We start from the raw sequence: 21,834 nt of genomic DNA, 5'->3' as shown, positions 1-21,834 counted from the left end.
GATAGTCTTAAACATTTTTAAAGCACAGAACAGGTTAGCTACAGAGCAGAAATTGAGCAGAAGTGTTCCCGAGGCATGCCGGTACACAACACTCGCGCTTGTTGCGGTATGCACATGAACTACTAGTGTCTACAACATAATGGACCTTACTTAAAAAATACCCCTCGTATTGTGTCAGTGTAGATCAGTGGTTCTCAACCTTCCTAATGCCACGGCCCCTTAGTACAGTTCTTCATGTTGTGGTGACCCCCAACCATAAAATTATTTTCATTGCGACTTCATATCTGCAATTTTGCTCCTGCTATGAATTGTAATGTAAATATCTGATATGCTGGATGTATTTTCATTCACTGGACCAAATTTGGCACAAATACCCAATACGCCCAAATTTGAATACTTGTGGGGTTGAGGGCAAATTGATTTTGTCATCTGGGAGTTGTAGTTCCTGGGATTTATAGTTCACCTACAATCAAAGAGCATTCTGAACTCCACTAATGCCGGAATTGAACCATACTTGGCACACAGAACTCCCATAACCAACAGAAAATACTGGGAGGTTTTGGTGGGCATTGACCTTGAGTTTTAGAGTTGTAGTTCACCTATATCCACTCAAACAATGACAAATCTGAACCAAACTCGGCACAAACACTCAATATGAGTCCCCTTCGGGGTGAGAAGGGCGGGGTAGAAGTAAACCAAATAATAAATAAATATGCCCACCTGCAAACACTGGTGGAGTTTGGGAAAAATAGGCCTTGACATTTGGGAGTTGTTGCTGCTGGGATTTATAGTTCACTTACAATCAAAGAGCCCCTTGAACCCAACTAACGATAGTTGGGCCCCCATGACCAATAGAAAATACTGGCGGGATTTGGGAGGAATCAACAGGGATTTAGGGGAGATGTAGTTCACCTACCTCGAGAGAGCACTGTGTTCCAAAAACCATTAGAAATATGTGTTTTCTGATGGTCTTTGGTGACCCCTCTGACACCCCCTTGTGACCCCCTCAGGGGTCCCGACCCCCAGGTTGAGAAATGCTGGTCTAGATGGTCTTAAAGAAATAACATATCCTGCTGTTTAGAAGGGTTAATCAGCTGAAAACACACTCAAAAAACACATTCAAAAACGTATGTATCTATCTACAGTTCTTCTTTGAAATGGAAGTATGGTTGCTAGGGTTTAACAAAGAGAACTGCTAGGCAAGGGGTTATGTTGAAAGCACTTAGAGCAATTAATGAGAATTTGTATTCCTTAACCCATGACTCCCATAATTTGTGCCACAAAATTAGTCTGGGGAATGCACAATCTGATAATCTTTTCCACATTTTTGACTATGGTAAACTATCCAGAATGAATGGTAAACCATCCAGGGGTAGTAATCATACAGTCGCCCAGATATTATTGGACTTCAAAGTTCTAGCAGACGTAGCCAGAACAGCCAAAGGTGAAGAATGCTGGGAGTTGCAGCCCAGCATGATTGCCACCCCACCTTTGCCCTTTCTTTAAAGGAAGGATATTTGTTAAAAAAATGAAAGGACAATAATGTGTTATACACAGAGAGCAGAGCTATTATTACGTTGAAATCTGTGACCCCTTATTATTATTTAAGTTTAGGTTAATAATTCACTCAATTTAATTTTTTAAAGATTTTTTAAAAAGCTGAGGGCTTTGTATTGAATAACAAGGGTTGGTGTGGTCCTTGAAGATTTAATGATGTCCCAAGAGATCTATGATCCTAATACTTTAATAGACAACCATATAATATAAGGCCTTCAAAAAGTATTAAAACACATTTAGATTGTGTGACGCTGCAGTGTGTTGTACCAGTTGTTAATGTCCACAAATCTTGTTTTTGTGGAAACAACATTCCATGAATCACTTCCTTTTGTAAACCATATAATTTATGGAAATGTAATGAGGCCTTGTGGACAAGTGAAGGAAAGTGAAATAAATTACTTCCTTTTTATAACAATATTGTTTCCCCGTTATTCATCAATTGGCTGCAAAGGTTGAATTGTTTTGGATTTATATGGCAGTTGCTTCTACTCCAGCACCACAAAGGAATTTGGGTCTAAGAATTAACTCTTTCATAGCAAGAGTCTAGCAAAAGTATGACAATTACTGAGGGCAAGAAAAAGTGAACAACATATTCCTGAACTGGAGCCACAGCTTCGACCCAGCGTACCTGTCCGAACGTATCTCCTTCTATGTCCCATCTTGGAGTTTAAGCTCTTCTGGGGAGGCCCTGTTCTCGGCCCTGCCTATCACAAGTGAGGTTGGTGGGGACGAGGGACAGGGCCTTCTCAGTGGTGGCCCCTCGCCTGTGGAATTCACTCTCCGGGGAAATTAGGTCATCAACATCCCTCCTCTCCTTCAGAAGGAAGCTGAAAACATGGATACTGGGACCAGGCTTTTGGGTAATCTGGCAGACTGACAAGGTAATGATGACCAGAATTTGGAAAGGACTATGGTAATGCTGAATGGACTTACGGATTTTAGAACTCGGTGAACGTTGGCCACTAGATTGGCTTTTTAGTTGCTATTGTATTAATTGAATGTTTTAATTATTGTGGTTATTGCTGTCATGTATTTTATCTGATGAATTGTTGGCATCGAATTGTGCCGGTTGTAAGCCGCCCTGAGTCCTCCCCTAGGGGGTTGAGAAGGGCGGGGTAGAAGTGCCCAAAATAAATAAATAAATAAATTTCTATATTTTGAATGTATCTTCTGTCTATGAAAAATGTGTAAATATCTTTAATTCAATGTGTTTACATGTCTGCTAGTGATATTCTTTGTGTTGGAGTGATTTGTTCAAGAAGTCATGCTGACAATCCAGAGAAACTACTTTTTTGACAACGATCAGACTTCTATAGTCAAGTATGGCTACTGGTTGGAGGATTCTGGAACTTAAAATCTCTAAAAGTAATGTTTCCAAAATTCTGACCATACCACCAAAACCATGAGACTTGCCTGTTAAAGCAATTTCGAACTGGGTTTTCTATTGGTGCTAGCTTCAGATTACTTGTTTAGGATCCAAACCACTGTATTTCTACTGTGATAATAACTTTCCAATACTGTAATGCTATCTCAAGATAAACATTTCTAACTTGGAATCAGTTTACTACAACAAAGTCAAAGTGGTTTTTGTTTTGATTTACAAAAGTGCTTTATGTTGAACTGGAGCCCAGACAATCTTATGCCAAACTAAAATAGTTAATCTTTAAACTGTCATGGGATGAGTCACTTTTTGTTCTTTAAAAGATGCCTAACTTTCTAAACTTGTCCACATTAGAAACTTTGAATTGGTTGTTATTAGGGCTGGGCGGTTTCGTTTCGTTAATTCGTAATTCGTTAAAAATTCGTTATTTTTTTATAACGAAGCGATAACAAACCATTCTGGAGCAACTTAAAAACGAAACGAATTTTTAAATTCGTTTTGTAAATGCTTCGGATTCGTTATGTATTCGTTTCGTTATGGGTTTGAGGTCATTTCGTTATTATTTCCGCATGTCTGGGGCAAGTTTTATAGTTGTTTTTTGTTTAATTAGTGAAAAAAATATATAATATCACACCAACAGTCAACAACAGAGGGAGAGGGAAGCTTCAGAAGTTCCCCCTGTCCCATTTGGAGGTTTTTTAGCGTATTGCGCGGTCGCGTCCGCCATTAACGAATCGATTCGTTATTGTTTCGTATTCGTTTCATTAATGTTTCGTAATTTTTTTAACATTTACAAAATTTCGTAAATATCGAACTTTTTAAAAGAAAAATTTCGGAATTCTTTTAAATATCAAAACGCAAAAAACCCCAAAAAACGAATCGATTTTAGAAACAAATTTTTCCGTTGTTACCCAGGCCTAGTTGTTATATCAATGTTCCATTATTTGGGTAGAGACCACCAGAGGGCAGTAGAGAGAGAAGGATTGCCCATTTTATGGGGGATAAAACAATTTCCCCTGTTTTTATTGGTTATCCCCCCCCCCCCAATTCCCATTTCATAAACAAGAGTTGTTTTCACTACAGCAACATGAGTGGGGAAAATAACAGGAAAACAGACTTTGTACTTCTAGTTGCAAAGATTACTGCAGACATAGACTGCAGCCAGGAAATCAGACCACTTCTTGGGAGGAGAGCAATGACCAATTCTCGATAAAATAGTGAAGAGTAGAGACATCACATTGGCAATGAAGATCCATATAATAAAAGCAATGGATGTGAGAACTGGACCATAGGGAAGGCTGAGCGAAGGAAGATAGATGCTTTTGAATTGTGGTGTTGGAGGAAAGTTCTGAGAGTGCCTTGGACCGCAAGAAGATCCAACCAGTCCATACTTCAGGAAATAAAGCCCAGCTGCTCATTGGAGGGAAGGGTATTAGAGGCAAAGATGAAGTATTTTGGCCACAGAATGAGAAGACAGGAAAGCTTGGAGAAGACAATTATGCTGGGGAAAGTGGAAGAAAAAAGGAAGGGGGCTGACCAAGGGCATGTCAGGAGTTATGAAAACACGGCCAGAGCCTCCTACGGGCCTCGAAGTCTCCCTCCTGACATCGTTGTGTTTTATGGTTTGATAGGGGGGCCATCTGGCAGAAGAGATGCTTTGTTGATGTGGGAATTCACATTCCATCTGAATATTAGGAAGAACTTCCTGACTGTGAGAGCCGTTCAGCAGTGGAACTCTCTGCCCCAGAGTGTGGTGGAGGCTCCTTCTTTGGAAGCTTTTAAGCAGAGGCTGGATGGCCATTTGTCAGGGGTGATTTGAATGCAATATTCCTGCTTCTTGGCAGGGGGTTGGACTGGATGGCCCATGAGGTCTCTTCCAACTCTTTGATTCTATGATTCTATGAATGGAATGTAGCCACAACTTGAGATAAGGGGGGAAGAAGGGGGGAGGAACCAAGGGGGATGTATTGCTGGGCTTTGGCGGGAAACCCTCAGATCTCTCTTTCTCCGAATCCTGTATAGACTGAATAAACCCGTGTTCAAGAAATTTGCCTTGTGAGCGTGGCTTGGTTCTAAGATCTGACAGGAGCTGACAAGGCAAGATGGCTTGACTTTGAAGGAGCTGGGGGTGGTGGCGGCCAACAGGGAGCTCTGGCGTATGCTGGTTCATGAGGTCACAAAGAGTCGGAAGTGAATAACAATAAGAACAACAACAGGAAACTTTCAAGGTAAACTTTGGATTTTGCCTACTCAACTCAGCTTCTCAACTTTGCCTACTTCACAGGATTGATTCAACTCCCAACAATAACCTTTTATCTTGAAATCTATTTAGAGAATAAACACAGTATTCCCTCACCAAAACTTTCAGGAAGGTAAGCAGAATTCTAGAAAATGTAGTTTGGGAAGGTGAGGATTCTGTTTATGACAATTCCATTCAGTTATGTTCTACGTTATGTGCTTCCACTGTAATCACTAGTGGTTTTGTATCTTTCAGGCACTGTTTATAGAATGCAATCTTCTTCTTTCTCTGCTTCTTTGTCTTTTTTTTCTTGATCCACCTAGTTTTCGGTAAGTCATATATAATTCTCGATGAACTTAATTGTCATGGGTTGGATTATTATGAACATCGGACACGTTAATGAATCAAATTCTGGCAATGACTGCTTATTTCCAGTAGAGGGTAGTGCTGTATAAGCATTCTTGTCGAGTCAAAGCTACATTTTTCATTGCTGTGTTGGAATGTGCACATCTAAACTAGTGAGTGCGGATGAAGAGTTTATGTGCCATCTTATGTCTGGATTGGTCATTAATAAATAACCACATAATTAATAAATCAGCTAACAAATAGCTCCTGAAGAAGCTTTTTAGCAGCGTAAATTCAAGTTGCATGAAGTGAGGCAAGCACTTACTGTATTACATCCATCTATATAAATAAAAATGTAATGTTCGTTTGTGGGGTTAACATAACTCAAAAAATAAAAATTAGATTTGAAGGCTTAGCTGAGCCTGGGAAAATCCCCTGTTGAGAGACCATGAAAATGAACAAAATCTGGCTACCAGTATTTAAAAACTCTAAAATTACAACAGCAAAACAGCAGAGAGGAAACAATCAGGCACATCTTAACACCTCTCAACAGGGGATTTTCCCAGGCTCAGCCAGGCCTTCAAATGCTAATGAAGGTGATCAATTGAAACATTCACACCTAGCTCCAGCAGGGAAGAGCTCCTTGCCCCACCCCAGCCATTCCACAGATATATAAACCCATTATCCTAATTCCAACAGACCTCACTACCTCTGAGGATGCTTGCCATAGATGCAGGCGAAACGTCAGGAGAAATGCCTCTAGAACATGGCCGTATAGCCCGAAAAAACCCACAAAAACCTATTTATTTATTTGCAGCATTTATATTCCGCCCTTCTCACCCCACAGGGGACTCAGGGCGGATTAGAGTGTACACATATATGGCAAACATTCAATGCCAATTTTGACAAACAACATATAAAGACTATTTAACTTTTTCTGGCTGCCAGGGGAGCTGTCACTTTCATCGTCTATCTGCGACACTGAAGAAGTATTTCCGCATTCCCCGCATGCTTTTTGCTGGAGTGCTTTGCTGGAGTCTTTTTTATGGCCTCATAAATTAGTTAATTTATCATCCCCACACTTTAAGGTGGTACCTAATTTTCCTACTTGACAGATGCAACTGTCTTTCGGGTTGCAAAGGTCGACAGCAGGTTACACAATTAGTTGGAAACCCACTCCAACCCGGGCTGGCTTCGAACTCATGACCTTTTGGTCAGAGTGATCTTAATGCAGCTGACACTCAGCCAGCTGTGCCACAATCCCAGTGGGATGAACACTTACCCAGAAAACCTGCAAAATCTATTAAAATGATTCTTCTGTTGAGGAGAGGAGTGGATTTGCAGTGGATAGAGCAAGAAGTAAAACAGATCCCAATTCTAACCTTTCCCTTTATGAAGCAACATAATGGACAGGGTGAATTACAACTTACCATGGTGCTGTAAATCTGAGCAATGAGTAAGGGGGTCACCATTTCGTATATCTTGTCGTCTAGTACGTCTAAAATAAATTAGAAAAAAACCCGATAAGTCTTCATTGAATTCATCTGTTGAGCTTCTGACATATGAAAAGATGCCCTTTCATTTTTTTCCCCTAGTTACAAGACTGCCTGAGCAACAGTAATTTAGCTTGTGAACCATATATGTTTCAATATTTCGCCCATATATGTTTCAATATTTCAGTTCAACATAAACTGAAAGTGTCCTCAGTCATTTAGCTTTCTTAAAGAAACAATGAATCTTGAATTTCACCTCTTCCATGAAAAAAAGCTACGTCAATACATTAGATTGATCCAGATATTTAAAAAACCTGAGTAATTGGAGTTTTATCTGTGTTAGATCAAGGCAAGAAAGCATGGCTAAAGTAAGAAGTTCTTCAGAGAGATTTGACTCAATTTAAGCTAAAGATATGTGTTTCCGAATTATTATTTTTTGTCGTGTCAGGAGCGACTTGAGAAACTGCAAGTAGCTTCTGGTGTGAGAGAATTGGCCGTCTGCAAGGATGTTGCCCAGGGGACGCCTGGATGATTTGATGTTTTTATCATCCTTGTGGGAGGCTTCTCTCATGTTCCCGTATGAGGAGCTGGAACTGATAGAGGGAGCTCATCCGCCTCTCCCTGGATTCGAACCTGCGACCTGTCGGTCTTCAGTCCTGCCTGCATAGGGGTTTAACCCACTGTGCCACTGGGGGCTCCGTTTAGTTTCTGAATGAACTAGTTGAACATTTGTGACCAACATTAAGCATAATTTCCTTTCAATGACTTTACACTCACTAATCAATACTTTCAACACAAGCAAAGATATGTCATTGTGAATAACCTGGCTAAAACCTTTAGTCTGTATTGATTATGATTAAATTAACAGTCTGATTTCTAGGTATTTGGATCAATGAAGGTTCAACATAAACTTAACGTGTCCTCAGTCATTTAACTTTCTTCAAGAAACAATGAATCTTGAATTTCACCTCTTCCATGAAAAAAAGCTACGTCTGTACATCAGATTGATCCAGACATTAAAAAAAACCTGAGTAATTGGAGTTTCATACATGGGGCCTTTGAGAATTCCTAAGAGAGAGATCTCAGCATCTTCCTGAATCTAGACATCTCAGAATTCTGTGAGAATAGCCTTGAAAGTTAAATGGTATTAAACATTGGGATGAACTTAGGCTACCACATATCTCTGATGTATATACAAGCTTAATAATTTATTTATTTATTTACAATATTTGTATACCGCTTTTCTCACCCCGAGGCAGGCATGTAGCCGGGGGGGGGGAGGGGCTATAGGGGCTTAAGCCCCCCCTCCCCCGAAATTCTCATGGTGGTACGCGAGAAGGCCTTACTGGTACATTATTTAAACTGTTATGTTTATTAATATCATGATCTGATCACCATTCTCAATATATCCCATATGCATGAGGGTATTGGAGTAACGATACAAAAAGTTTGCTAGGCTAGACCCTCTTTCACCCAGACTCAGCGTCCCCCCCCCCCCCCCGAAAAAAATCCTGGCTACGGGCCTGCCCCGAGGGGGACTCAAAGCGGTTTACACATACGTAATGGCAAAATTCAATGCCAGTACAAACAATTACAGTTATACATTACAATTAGACATAAATCAAGTTAAAACAATAAAAGCAATAAAACAACCATTAAAACAAAACAGAGGGTTTTGTTTTAATGATGTTTTAATGAGAGTAAAGTTAAATTTCAGGTGCTCTTTAAATCTGAAATAGCTGATATTGTTTTATGGTTTAATGCAGGGGTCCTCAAGCTTGGGCTGGATTATAATTTGGAAAAAAAATGAATGAATTCCTGTATACACTGCACATATCTTATTTGTAGTGCATAAAATACTTAAAAACAATACAATAATTAAAATTAAGAACAATTTTAACAAATATAAATGTATTCGTATTTCAATGGGAAGTGTAGGCCTTCTTTTGGCTGATGATATAGGATTGTTGTTGTTGTTGTTTAGTGTGCTTTCAAGTCGTTTCAGACTTAGGTTGACCCTGAGCAAGGACCGGGTAAATGACCTTGGAGGGCCGTATCTGGCCCTCAGGCCTTAGTTTGAGGACCCCTGGTTTAATGTATTACTGCAGAGGTCCTCAAACTATGGCCCAGGGGCCAGATACAGCCCTCCAAGGTCATTTACCCGGCCCTCGCTCAGGGTCAACCTAAGTCTGAAACTACTTGAAAGCACACAACAACAACAATCCTATCTCATCAGCCAAAAGCAGACCCACACTTCCCATTGAAATATTAATAAGTTTATGTTTGGTAAAATTGTTATTCATTTTAATTATTTTATTGTTTTAAAATGTTTTTTTTTAACTACAAATAAGATATGTGCAGTGTGCATAGGAATTCATTCATTTTTTTTTTCAAATTATAATCCAGCCCTCCAACAGTTTGAGTGACTATGACCTGGCCCTCTGTTTAAAAAGTTTGAGGACCCCTGTGTTACTGTTTTAATGATTACTCGTGTATTTAATTGTGATTTTATTATTGTAATTGTTATGTAGTGGCATTGCATCTCTACTATATGTAAGCCGTCCTGAGTCCCCCTTTGGGGGTAGAGAAGTGACGGGATCGAAATACTAGAAATAAATAAATAAAACAAAAATCTGCAGCAAAACTTTCCACAAAATTGAATATGTAATATGTGTCGATCAGAACATTGCAAACTTTTATATTCAAAGTCAGGATAGTGGTTGAAACTGTTATCAATATCTCAATATAATCTGTTGTAATGTAGCTTTAAGCAATGTTATACCTTCTATTGAACCTCTTATTGTTGTCTAGCTTGAGCTATTAGAAAACATTTTATAGAAAACACAACCATTTGGAATAGTTTGGTGTGTATTCAGTTTGATTACCACTGTTATTTTCCCTTTGTCTTTTACTTTTGTCACAAAATAGCGGTAGCACAAGCCCTCACTTCAATCCTTAAAAACAGATGATTCACAGTAGAAGAAAAGAACACGGCAAACAAAGATGTTGTTAGAGGCTAAACACTTCACTTGAAGAAGAAAGGGAACATGGAAGGAATGAAAAGACAAGGGGGTGGAGTTAGAAAAGAGGATTAGAGGACTGAATAATAATAGATTTCCAAATCCTGAAATCACATGAACAAAAGTCAAAGACTCAGTCACAGTTGTTTATAATCCTCATCTTTTTGTTGCAAATGTTTTCTTTTAAAAAATAATGAAAATCAAGCATAGCGTAAGTCTAAAACATTCCTCACCATAAAAGGACAAAGTATCTTGAAGAGATAATTTTAAAACTTGATCATTCTTGGCTCCAGTGACATCAATGTGTAAACACCTTTTCCCCAAAGTGTAGGAGAAATCAACCCCAACGTCAGCACTCAAATAAATAAAATTGTAAATTATTGCAATATAAGGAACAATCCATGATTTTTCCACTTCTGCTATTTTAATGCCATAAAGTTATTTTTTTTTGTCGTGTCAGGAACAACTTGAGAAACTGCAAGTCGCTTCTGGTGTGAGAGAATTGGTCGTCTGCAAGGACGTTGCCCAGGGGATGCCTGGATGATTTCATGTTTTTTATCATCCTTGTGGGAAGCTTCTCTCATGTCCCCGCATGAGCAGTTGGAGCTAATAGAGGGAGCTCATCCGCCTCTCCCCAGATTCGAACCTGCGACTTTCAGTCCTGCCGGCACAGGGGTTTAACCCACTGTGCCACCGGGGGCTCCAACGTTTTTATTGACATTGTATATGACATCTTTAAAGCCAAGATTCTCCTAAAGTGATGTATTAAAATGGATATATCAGAAAGCAATGTTTTTATTGCTTTCTGATATATCAATTTTTAATACATCACTTTAGGAGAATCTTGGCTTTAAAGATGTCATATACAATGTCAATCTCTCTGTGTTTCAATATGACAAAATCATAGAGTCATAGAGCTGGAAGAATCATCGGCCATCCAGTCCAACCCCATGACAAGAAGCAGGAAAATTACATGAAAACTACACATAAGGCAAAATGAAAAACCAAAATAAAAGCTACCATACAGAAACATACTACAACAACAAGAAGAAAAAACTGACCACACAGCTAAAGTAAAATAATAAGGGGAAAATACAGATAACTTCCTACTTCCCAGATAGTGGGTTTAATTGCCAATTGAGCAAATTTCTCCTAAGCTAATATCCTAGTTCTACTAATCCTTGAAACCTAAAACTGATAAATTATATATAATTTCAAATTGAATTAATACAAATAAATAACAGGCCCATTCCAATGATTTTTAAGCCTAAGGTTTCTTTTCATTTGTTTACTTACATTCAGACATTCTTTTCCTGAATGTAAATGCTATTCAATCAGGGTTTTAGGATTTGCTATGAAATATTAAGCTGCTCCTTTGGTGGGGGGATTCAGCAGTATTCGGTCTGAGAATAGTACTTAAAAAAAAGGGGGGGGGTGGCTAAATGACGTTTAGCCAAAGTGCAGGAGGTTAAGGGATGAAAAAGATGTTTTTATATAGTTGCCCATTCAACCCGATTCTTTCTGAGAAACATGCACCTTCCCATGCTTGTGTATCCCAGTAGTCATGGAAAACACATGCTTTCCTTCCCTCATCCCTGTGTGGACTCCTCCAGAGCATGTGCATTTTTGAATAGCCCAAAACAGCATAGAAAGGAACAGGTGGCTCAGGGAATCACAAATGGAAAGCAAATACAATACTCTCAAATTCTGTCTTGTACATTTTATAATGTTAAACAGAGCTCAAGTTAACAATTGGGGGAAGACAGAGATTCGAGGGAAGTTTTTTAAATTGTGATGCACTGGATCTCAAATGCACATCTCTTGAGTGATTTTTTAAGATAAAAAACCTTCCAGCAGATGTCCTCCATCTGCCCTCTTTCTTAATTTACTTCAAAACAAAAAAAAAAACAGTAGTGAGGATGGCACCGGGCTGACAGATCTGTGTTTAAACTAGATTTGAGGTCTCAAATTCAAAAATCCCACTTCTTTGCCCTGCATTTTTGTGCTGTCTGAAAGCACCCTCAGATAATGAAAACAAAATCACTATTAGCTTACTGAATATGCTTACCTATTAGTGAAGTGAATCCTTTCTAAGCTTTAGCCTAAACTTTAAAGGAACAACTAAAGATACTAAACTCTCTTCCTCCAAATAACATAACTATTCAGACTAAAAACTGCAGTGGATTCACTTTTCTACTAATATGGCACCACCACTTGAAACAGATGGGGAAGGAGTTTAGGTCAAAAAAGATATTTACATCTTCTCTTACCTCTTGGCAGTGGGGAAGTAACGGGAGCACGATGAGCCATCCCAGGCACAATATGGGTCCCTAGCAAGGCAGCATTCTGCACATGCTTTCCCATAGACATCACATCGGTGCAGGGGAAGCTGTGAGACTCCAATAGCTGAGCCAATATAGAGCTGTTGCTAAGTAAGCAGAGAGAAGAAAGGAAGGTAAGTGGAATAGCAATTTTCTGGGGGGGGGGGGGGAGCATTATAATTCTTTATCTATGAAAAAGTTGTTCATTGAGATTTAGCAAAAAAAAATGAGTTTTGTAGTCACTCGTTGCACTTGAGCTTCTGCTCAATCTTGCTGTATATATTTTTCTTTTTCTTTTTTAAAAAGAGGAATGTATATATGTCTTCCACAAGGAAATGTGTCATTTCTATTGAACACTGAGGTTAGTAAATTTCCTTATTGCAGTTGAACATGTACACCTGAATCCATATAGATGTAGAGTGGCTAGCCAGATGGTCTAGAAGCTCACATGTTGTAAGTCCAAATATCCATTTATCTGCCTAACTGCCTAACTGCCTAACTGCCTGCCTGCCTGCCTGCCCGCCCGCCCGCCCGCCTGCCCATCCATCCATCCATCCATCCATCCATCCATCCATCTTGTGCTTTGGGGTCTTCACAGAAGGGGACTGAATGATCAGTGATGCTGGTTGTTCCCGTAGCAATAGAAATTATTATTTTATCTACGTTGCCAAATATGAGGGTTTTTTTCAGACGCCAAACTACCACTAATTCTACCAGAATGAATGTGGATTGGCAAGGTATCTAAGAGCTTGTTAGACAAAAAGGACTGTCTAGAAACCACCTGAATAGCAAAGGAGAAAAGAAAACACAAAGGCTCCAGACTTAAGAGTCTGTGAGTGCCCCATGCGCACACAGAAAATCTGCCACTGCAGGTTCCTCTGTTCATTCCTGTTGGGTGGGAAGCAATTTCATTTCAACAAAAGGGAAAATCTGGGAAAGTCTTTTGATAGTAATTCTTTGTTCTGCAAGAGGTATAAAGATAATCACTTTATGCTATGAAGACTCCAAATTTCACAGTACACAAAGAACAATGAATTTAAGATGACGAGACAAGAATGCTCCAGGATCAGGAATCAACATGCTCTCAAAAACACCTTTATTACAAAGATGTGTCATGCCAGCAGCTTGTCAGTGTCTCGCACATACGCCTTGTCCCCCCGCAGACCCATATGTTTAACTCAAGGCTAGACGGACACGTCATAGACTTCTCTCAGCATGAATAACCTGAACTTTCTTAGGTGGAGAGAACGTTAATACTGTAAATTTCTTTTCCAGAGGATCAGGCAGAATTGAAAACATAAAGAGGCCTTTGATCCAGAAGTTGTACTGAAATGCATGGCTCATTATACTTGTGATCAGCTCCTTTTAAAAAACGTACTTGTAAAAATAATCAGAAACAGAGCATTCTGGTACCATTTAAACATACGTATATATAAAATGCGACAGCTTTGTTTTGAAAATAGTTTTCTCATTCTTTTACTTCTCTCTCTCTCTCTCTCTCTCTCTCTCTCTCTCCCCCCCCCCCTTGTTGTTTTAGGTGATAAACTGCAAGGGAAGAGGCCCCAAACAAAATATTTCATGTCAAACATCTTCATTTTAGGCAAGTTTCCAATATACAGTGGGGTTTCCAGCTGGACGGTATAGAAGTCGATTTATGCCATCAAAAGCAGTATCAATGACCTTCATTACATGCATCCTTGTTTTAATTTCCTTTTAAAATACTCATTGCATAGCCACATTTTTATTGTTCACGTTGATCCTAGTTTTAAATGCGTCATGATGTATTGTTTTCAATGTTTTTATTGTTACTGCTTTTATGTTTATTGATTTGCTTTATGAGTTTTAGTGTTGTATTTGTTATGCTGTTGTTTTATTGAGGGCCTTGGCCTTTGTAAGCCGCACCGAGTCCTTTGGGAGATATTAGCGGGGTACAAATAAAGATAATAATAATAATAATAATAATAATAATAATAATAATAAATTCATTATCTTATTTATGGAACTTATTACTTGTTGTAATGATTACTGTATTATTTGTGCATTTTAATTACTTGTTTTAATTGGGATTTTTTTACTGCTGTTGATCTTTACTTTGTTTTTGTCTTTGTAAGCCACCCTGAGTTCCTTTGAGGAGATAGGGTGGGTCATAAATAAAGTTCTTGATGCTGCTGCTGTTGTTGTTATCATTATTACTAAAGAATCACAAAGGATTTGTTTGGAAATTAGAAAAGTGCAAGAACTAAACAGGAGTCTAAAATGTATTGGCTCATTCCAACTAGAAAACGAGGGGTATTTTTTAAGTAAGGTCCATTTTGTTGTAGACACTAGTAGTTTGCGCGCATACCACAACAAGCGTGTGCGTCGTGTACCGGCATGCCTCGGGAACAACTGTGCTCAGTTTCCGCTCTGTAGCTAACCTGTACGGTTCTGTTCTGTGCTTTAAAAATGTTTAAGACTATCAACTCACCTGCCGCATGTGAGGTTTGCTCAGTGATACGGTTTTTGTCAGCAAGGAACCTGTCTGCTGCAGAAATTCATCGACAGATTTGTGAAATGTATGGTGATACTGTTATGAGCGAAAGCAAAGTGCGTAAGTGGGTACGACAATTCCAAGATGGCTGTGACAACGTCCATGATGAGGACCGCTCCGGTCGCCCTTCTTTCATTACAGTGAACTCTTGGTTATCGGAGCAGGCGGCAAGTTTTTATGAAGAGGGTATTTTAAAATTGGTTCAGAGGTATGATAAGTGTTTGAACAAACTGGGCAACTATGTTGAAAAATAGAGTGAAGTATGTACTTTCTGAAAATAAATTTACTTTTTGGAAATAAACCATCGTTGTGTACTTATGTTTAAACGGACCTTACTTTAAAAATACCCCTCGTAGCTCCATGAATTAACTGGTGAATGGCAAGTGAATTCATGTAAATCCTATTGAGTCAATGAGTTGGTTCTAACAAACAATAGGGTACAGCTATGGCATTGTATACAAACAGGGCAGGCCTGTAGCCAGGATTTTGATATGGAAGGGGGGTGAGTTTGATTCGGGGGTCTGAGTTTGATTTGGCGGTGGGGCTCAGGATCTGCCCTAGCAAACCTTTTGTAACATTATCCCAATACCCCCATGCATATGGGATATATTGAGCATGGTAATCAGATCATGATATGAATAAACATAACAGTTTAAATAATGTACCAGTAAGGCCTCATGGACCACCCTGAGAATTTTGGGGGGGGGGGCTGAAGCCCCTCAAGCCCCTCCCCCCCCCCCCCCCCCCCGGCTACGGGCCTTAAACAGGGAGTCTTTACCGCTACTGAGGCAGCTCAAGTACCAAGTAGTCTCAACCAGGCACTTGGGAGTTGGTTTTGAAGTTGAACCTGCTTTTTTGGCAGATTTTGCTCATGGAATTATACAGTATATTTGCATCTTCCTTTCAAACTCAATAACTCAGTGTTTTACACCGCTGTATAGAATACAAAATCATACCTTATTTTGAATTGAATTGAAGGTCAGGTATGATTATTTGGGATTTCCAGGTAGAGCTAGCAAATAATATTGCCTGAAAGGAAGCAATTGCTCCCAGCAATGATAGTACTGGGATCATTGGACCAACATGATCTTACTCCTATGTTCCTCGGGACAGTGAACCTCCTTTACTAGTAAAAAGTCCTAAATAATAATTCCAAGACCCTGGAGAACTATTGCCAGTTTGTGTGGAGAAAGCAGCTAGATGAACCAATGGTTTTAATATCTCCTCTCTTTTGTGAAGAGGTTAACATTTCCATTTGGAGCAGTGGGACATTTAGCCAGATCTTTGATTAGCTAGCGATCTCATTTTACATATGCTTGTAAAGTGCCACTGCCAGTTTTTATGACAGAAAAGGAAGAATGGTTTTGAGTGGAGTTATCCTGCCAGCTTTGGGGAAGAGGGAATTCCTCCTTGTCAGCCAAGGACTTCTCTAGATTTAGAAACAGGTATGCTTATTGGGGAGAATACATTTGCATTTCATTATTCTCTTCATTGCTAGGAAACGACAAATAAGGATTTTCTCCTTTCCTTGCCTATCAAATGTTATGAATAGAAGTTGGGGGGGGGGAGCAGGAATTGATATCTATTAAGAGAAAAGGCTTAAGTTTTCCAATATATATCATGGTGCATAATACCTAATATGGATATATGTAAAGTCATCAGGGTGGTATGAGCTTACCTGTTTCGTGGAAATTTTCATGGCTGAAATCACTGTAGGTTCCTGGAAAAGAGAATTATAAACAATGCTTTCAATATATTTATTTATTTATTTAGAACTTTTATATACCGGTCTTCTCACCTCCGCAGAGGACTCAGGCCGGTTCACAACAACAATATCACAGACAATCGTTTAAAACATAATATCCCAAAATACATTAAAACATTAAAATACTAAAATACAATCATATAATTACATAGGCCAAGTCCTAAAAATGAAATCATAGTTCATCACCATCCGTCCGTGTAGTCACGAGTTATTAACTCACTAGTCAAATGCCAGTTTCCAAAGCCAGGTTTTCACCTGTTTTCTAAAAGTCAGGAGAGAAGGGGCAGTTCTAATCTCCAGTGGGAGAGAATTCCAGAGCCGAGGGGCCACCACTGAGAAGGCCCTGTCCCTCGTCCCCACCAGACGCGATTGCAAGGATGGTGGGACTGAGAGCAGGGCCCCTCCAGAAGACCTTAACAATCTTGATGGTTCATAGGGGAGAATCCGTTTGGACAGGTAAACTGGGCCGAGTAGTTTAGGGATTTATAGGTTAACACCAGCACTTTGAATTGTGCTCGGAAGCTAATTGGCAGCCAGTGGGGCTGGCACAACAGAGGAGTAGTATGCTCCCTGTACCCTGCTCCTGTTAGTAATCTGGCTGCCGCTCGTTGGACTAATTGGAGCTTCCGGGCAGTCTTCAGAAGCAACCCCACGTAGAGAGCGTTGCAGTAGTCTAAATGGGATGTAACCCGAGCATGAACCACTGTGGCCAAGTCAGACTTCCCAAGGTATGGGCGCAGCTGGCGCACAAGTTTTAATTGTGCAAAAGCTCCCCTGACCACCGCTGAGACCTGGGGTTCCAGGCTCAGCGATGACTCCAGGATCACTCCCAAGCTGCAAACCTTTTCTTAAAGATTGGAAAAGACTTGGAGGCCATCCAGTCCAACTCCGACCACTCCTGGCAGATGATCATGTAGCCTCTGTTTAAAAAGTCCAGAGAAGGAGACCCCACCATCCTCTGGGATGGTTTTTATTGTCTGAAAGTTGTTCGTAATGCTTAGGAAAACAAGTTTGTTCCATCCTCAATTAGATGTCTTTTCAAATATTTAAACATGGCTGTCCTGTCTCCTCTCAGCCTTCTTTTCACCAAGCTAAGCATACCTAGCTACCTAAGCCATTCTTAGGAGGAGCTTGAAAACGTGGTTGTTCCAGTGTGCCTTCCCAGAATAAGATACTCCTAGCATTATGTCCCAACGCACTTTATCAGAGATCTAGGATATCTGCATGCCCATCCCCCTCCAAACACTCCACCTGGTCACACCCAGCACTTTTTAATTTTAATTTATTACATTTGGCCCTGCCATTGATTTTAATTGCGTCATTGTGTGTTGTTAATGTTATTGCTTGTTTTTTATAGTTTTTTTGCTGTTATTGTTATTGTTTTTACTATTGTATTTGGGCTCGGCCTCTTGTAAGCTGCACCAAGTCCTTCGGGAGATGGTAGCGGGGTACAAATAAAGGATTATTATTATTATTATTATTATTATTATTCATAAGGCTTGGTTTCCAAACCTTTTGGTCACCCTTCCAGCTTGCCCGCATCTTTCTTGAAGTGTGGTGCCCAGAATTGGACTGGTGAGGTGTGACCAATGTAGAATAGAGTGCTACTAATACTTTCCTAGAGATACAATACTCCTATTGATGCAGCCTCAAATTGCATTCAATGATGATTGTTCTGCAGTTAATTATTCTTAATGACTTTCACACAATAATTTTATTATTGCTAGGGATGCATTCAAATATATTTGATGTCACATATTTAAGCAGGTATGTTCACACAACAATAAAATCATCAGAGGTTTAATATTGATTTAACACTAGTTCCTTGAAACTTGGGAACCAAGGAATCATTTACATATTCTATTTTCCTTCTTGTCTCACTTTCAGCCATGTGTTCACATTCCAGTGAAGCTAAGCAGGTTGCCTCTTATTTGAAATTTACAAACTCACTCTATTTAGGTTCTTGTGGGTTTTTTCGGGCTACCAGTATTAAAAAACTCTAAAATTACAACAGCAAAACAGCAGAGAGGAAACAACCAGGCACATCTTCACACCTCTCAACAAAACATTTTCCCAGGCTCAGCCAGGCCTTCAAATGCTAATGAAGGCGGTCAGCTGAAACATTCACACCTAGCTTCAGCAGAGAAGAGCTCTGTGCCCCACCCCAGTCATTCCACAGATATATAAACCCATTTTCCTATTTCCAACAGACCTCACTACCTCTGAGGATGCTTTCCATAGATGCAGGCGAAACGTCAGGAAAAATGCCTCTAGAACATGGCCATATAGCCCAAAAACTCCCACAAGAACCTAGTGATTCCAGCCATGAAAGCCTTCGACAATACATCACTCTATTTACTCTATGATCTCTGGTTCATGTTTCACATCACTAGAAGTTGTTGCTGAGGTTGTATAATATTGAAGTTTGGACATGGGGTTGCAAGAGAGCTCAATTGATAGCCATGTTTGGTGTGAGATATGTATAGATTTCCACCAAGTGTTAAGCCTTCCTATTTCTTACTGTTTCAGTTTTTATCCAGGTACATTCCCATAGCTGAACCAAGCTTTCACAGTTTATCCCAGTGATCCCCTGGAGAGGTAGATATGGCTCAGTGGATACTAAGCACATACATTCTCCATTGCAAATGGGTTATTAAACTTGGTATTGTAAGGCATCAATTACAGATTACTCTTGAAATGTTTGCTCAGCTGTTCGGGGAGACACTGCACAAATCAGGTTAAATGGCATTTGTTATCAATGCAATACATCTGGAATGCCTTCAGTTTAGCTGGAATTGTAAATGAAAAGCATTGTTTTTGGCATATGGCAGCCCAGGCTGTTAAATTCATTCTTTAGTGACAGAAAATTAAATCCATCCACCCCCGGGATATGTGAAAATTCAAATGATATGGGTTACATTGAAATTTCATATCAACGTTCGATACAGGACTCAGCTCTTTTGACTTTTTTTAAAAAATCAATCACACTTCATCTGCACCTGCAATGAAAATGAGGTCAAAATATTTTATGTTTGCTGATAAGAGACGTGGGGCTGTGCTAAGTGTTTTGAACTATACATTCTCAGTCACAATTGAACAATGTATAAGGAACAACAGCTTCAATCAATTACTTTCCCCATATTTATATCTCTTTTCAGCTTTTCAGCCAGTCAGCATTGTGTCTAGCAAATGAGATTTTACTGGGCTAGGACACCTACTGCCTTTGTCCTGCTTCATCTTCATACTACCAGCCTTCTGACTGCCGGAGCATGCAGGGTATCAAAATATGGATGTGTCTGTTTCCCCTTCCCTTCCTTCTTTCCCTCTCCAAAGCTGGGTGCAGATATCAGCCCAATTTTTCTTTGACTTTGCAGGAAAGTGCTGAGAGAATAAATCTAATTATTTAACAAGCTAAAATATAAAAACAAATACAGGTAGTCCCTGAGTTACACACATCCTACTTAGATATGACTCATAGTTAAAATGGGGATCAGACAACAGGAAGTGAAGATTCCTTGGAAGAGAAATTCACTCCTGAACCACTTATCACAGGGGAAAGGTGTCTCCACTGAAGCTTTCTCACCAATCCTCATTTCCACAACAAGCCATTTTTTTCAAAATCCAATTATTACAGGGACAGAAAGTGTGATGAAATCTTAATAAGGGCACAGGCAGCAAAACAAATACCATAGAGGTGTTAACACTTCCCTATGCCATCCAAAGCATATCGATCGATCAATCTATACCTGGAGTTACACAGTTACAAACAACTGTTTGCACACAGCAGAGGAACATGCCCATCTCTCAATTGTGCATATTTTTGAGTGTGTGCAGTTAAAATGAATTCACTTGAAAAATACATGTGTCCATAGATAAAATTTGCTTATGTTAGGTACATTATATAAAAATACGAGGGGTATTTTTTAAGTAAGGTCCGTTTTGTTGTAGACACTAGTAGTTCACGCGCAAACCACAACGAGCATGTGAGTCGTGTACTGGCATGCCTCGGGAACAACTGTGCTCAGTTTCCGCTCTGTAGCTAACCTGTACGGTTCTGTTCTGTGCTTTAAAAATGTTTAAGACTATCAACTCACCCGCTGCATGTGAGGTTTGCTCAGTGATACGGTTTTTGTCAGCAAGGAATCTGCCTGCTGCAGAAATTCATCAACAGATTTGTGAAGTGTACGGTGATACTGTTATGAGTGAAAGCAAAGTGCATAAGTGGGTATGATAATTCAAAGATGGCTGTGACAACGTCCATGATGAGGACCGCTCCGGTCGCTGTACTTTGATTACAGTGAACTCTTGGTTATCGGAGCAGGCAGCAAGTTTTTATGAAGAGGGTATTTTAAAATTGGTTCAGAGGTATGATAAGTGTTTGAACAAACTTGGCAACTATGTCGAAAAATAGAGTGAAGTATGTACTTTCTGAAAATAAATTTACTTTTTTGAAATAAACTTTCATTGTGTACTTATGTTCAAACGGACCTTACTTAAAAAATACACCTCGTACTTAAATGTGCATGGATTTCACTATAGGAAGAAAACACAAATCTTGCAACCTGGTATGAAACACAGATGGGATGTGGAGCAACTCAGTACACAGAACTGAGCCACCATATTTTTTTGCATTTAAGAAAGACATGAATCACTTTGTATTTTCCTTTTTTGTAATGTACTTCCTGTTTAAACCAAGTCTCAAAACCTTACTGAATAATTCAATGGAAGCTTGGCAGCAAGTTACACAGGTCTCTTGGTCAATTATTTATTCACATACCAGTTTTACTTTCTATTTAAAGCACAGAATGTTGAAAGCAAACAATTCTGCTGCCCATGTTACAATATGTTACCCAAACAATATGGCAATGCAAAAAAAGAAGAGACAAATTAGAATAAAAATTCATTTTGCTGAATGCTGTTTCCTAGATAATTAGGGATGGGAGTGCTTACAAGGATGTAGAGATAGGCTAATTAGAGGAATTTCAGTCAGTTAATTAATAGGTTTTAATTAGGGATTTGAAAAACCCTCAGTCTCAATTTTGTTGCCTTTCTCCAAATCCAACCGGTGTTACCATATCATTCTTTGCTTGTACCAAGTTGTAAGTCTTGATTTTTAATCCCCACATGGAAATTTATGTGCATTTTATGTAACAATTTTCCAACAAGAAACATATTTATACACT

At 39.4% G+C, this 21,834-nt stretch overlaps 1 protein-coding gene across 1 annotated transcript in view; it reads right to left on the bottom strand.

Moving 5' to 3' along the window:
* Positions 1-21,834, bottom strand: part of SEMA3A (semaphorin 3A) — a 303,398-nt gene that overhangs the window by 11,226 nt on the left and 270,338 nt on the right. The window contains exons 13-15 of the mRNA XM_067468901.1: positions 16,565-16,606; positions 12,306-12,463; positions 6,953-7,020 (exon numbers count right to left, since the gene is read on the bottom strand). Of these exons, the coding sequence (XP_067325002.1) occupies positions 6,953-7,020; positions 12,306-12,463; positions 16,565-16,606 (268 nt within the window). The remainder of the gene's footprint in view (positions 1-6,952; positions 7,021-12,305; positions 12,464-16,564; positions 16,607-21,834) is intronic.

This window comes from Anolis sagrei, chromosome 5, assembly GCF_037176765.1.
Source record: "Anolis sagrei isolate rAnoSag1 chromosome 5, rAnoSag1.mat, whole genome shotgun sequence".
Taxonomy (NCBI): Eukaryota; Metazoa; Chordata; class Lepidosauria; order Squamata; family Dactyloidae; genus Anolis; species Anolis sagrei.
Note: the sequence above shows the minus strand (reverse complement) of the source record. Positions and strands in the feature narration are given on the sequence as shown.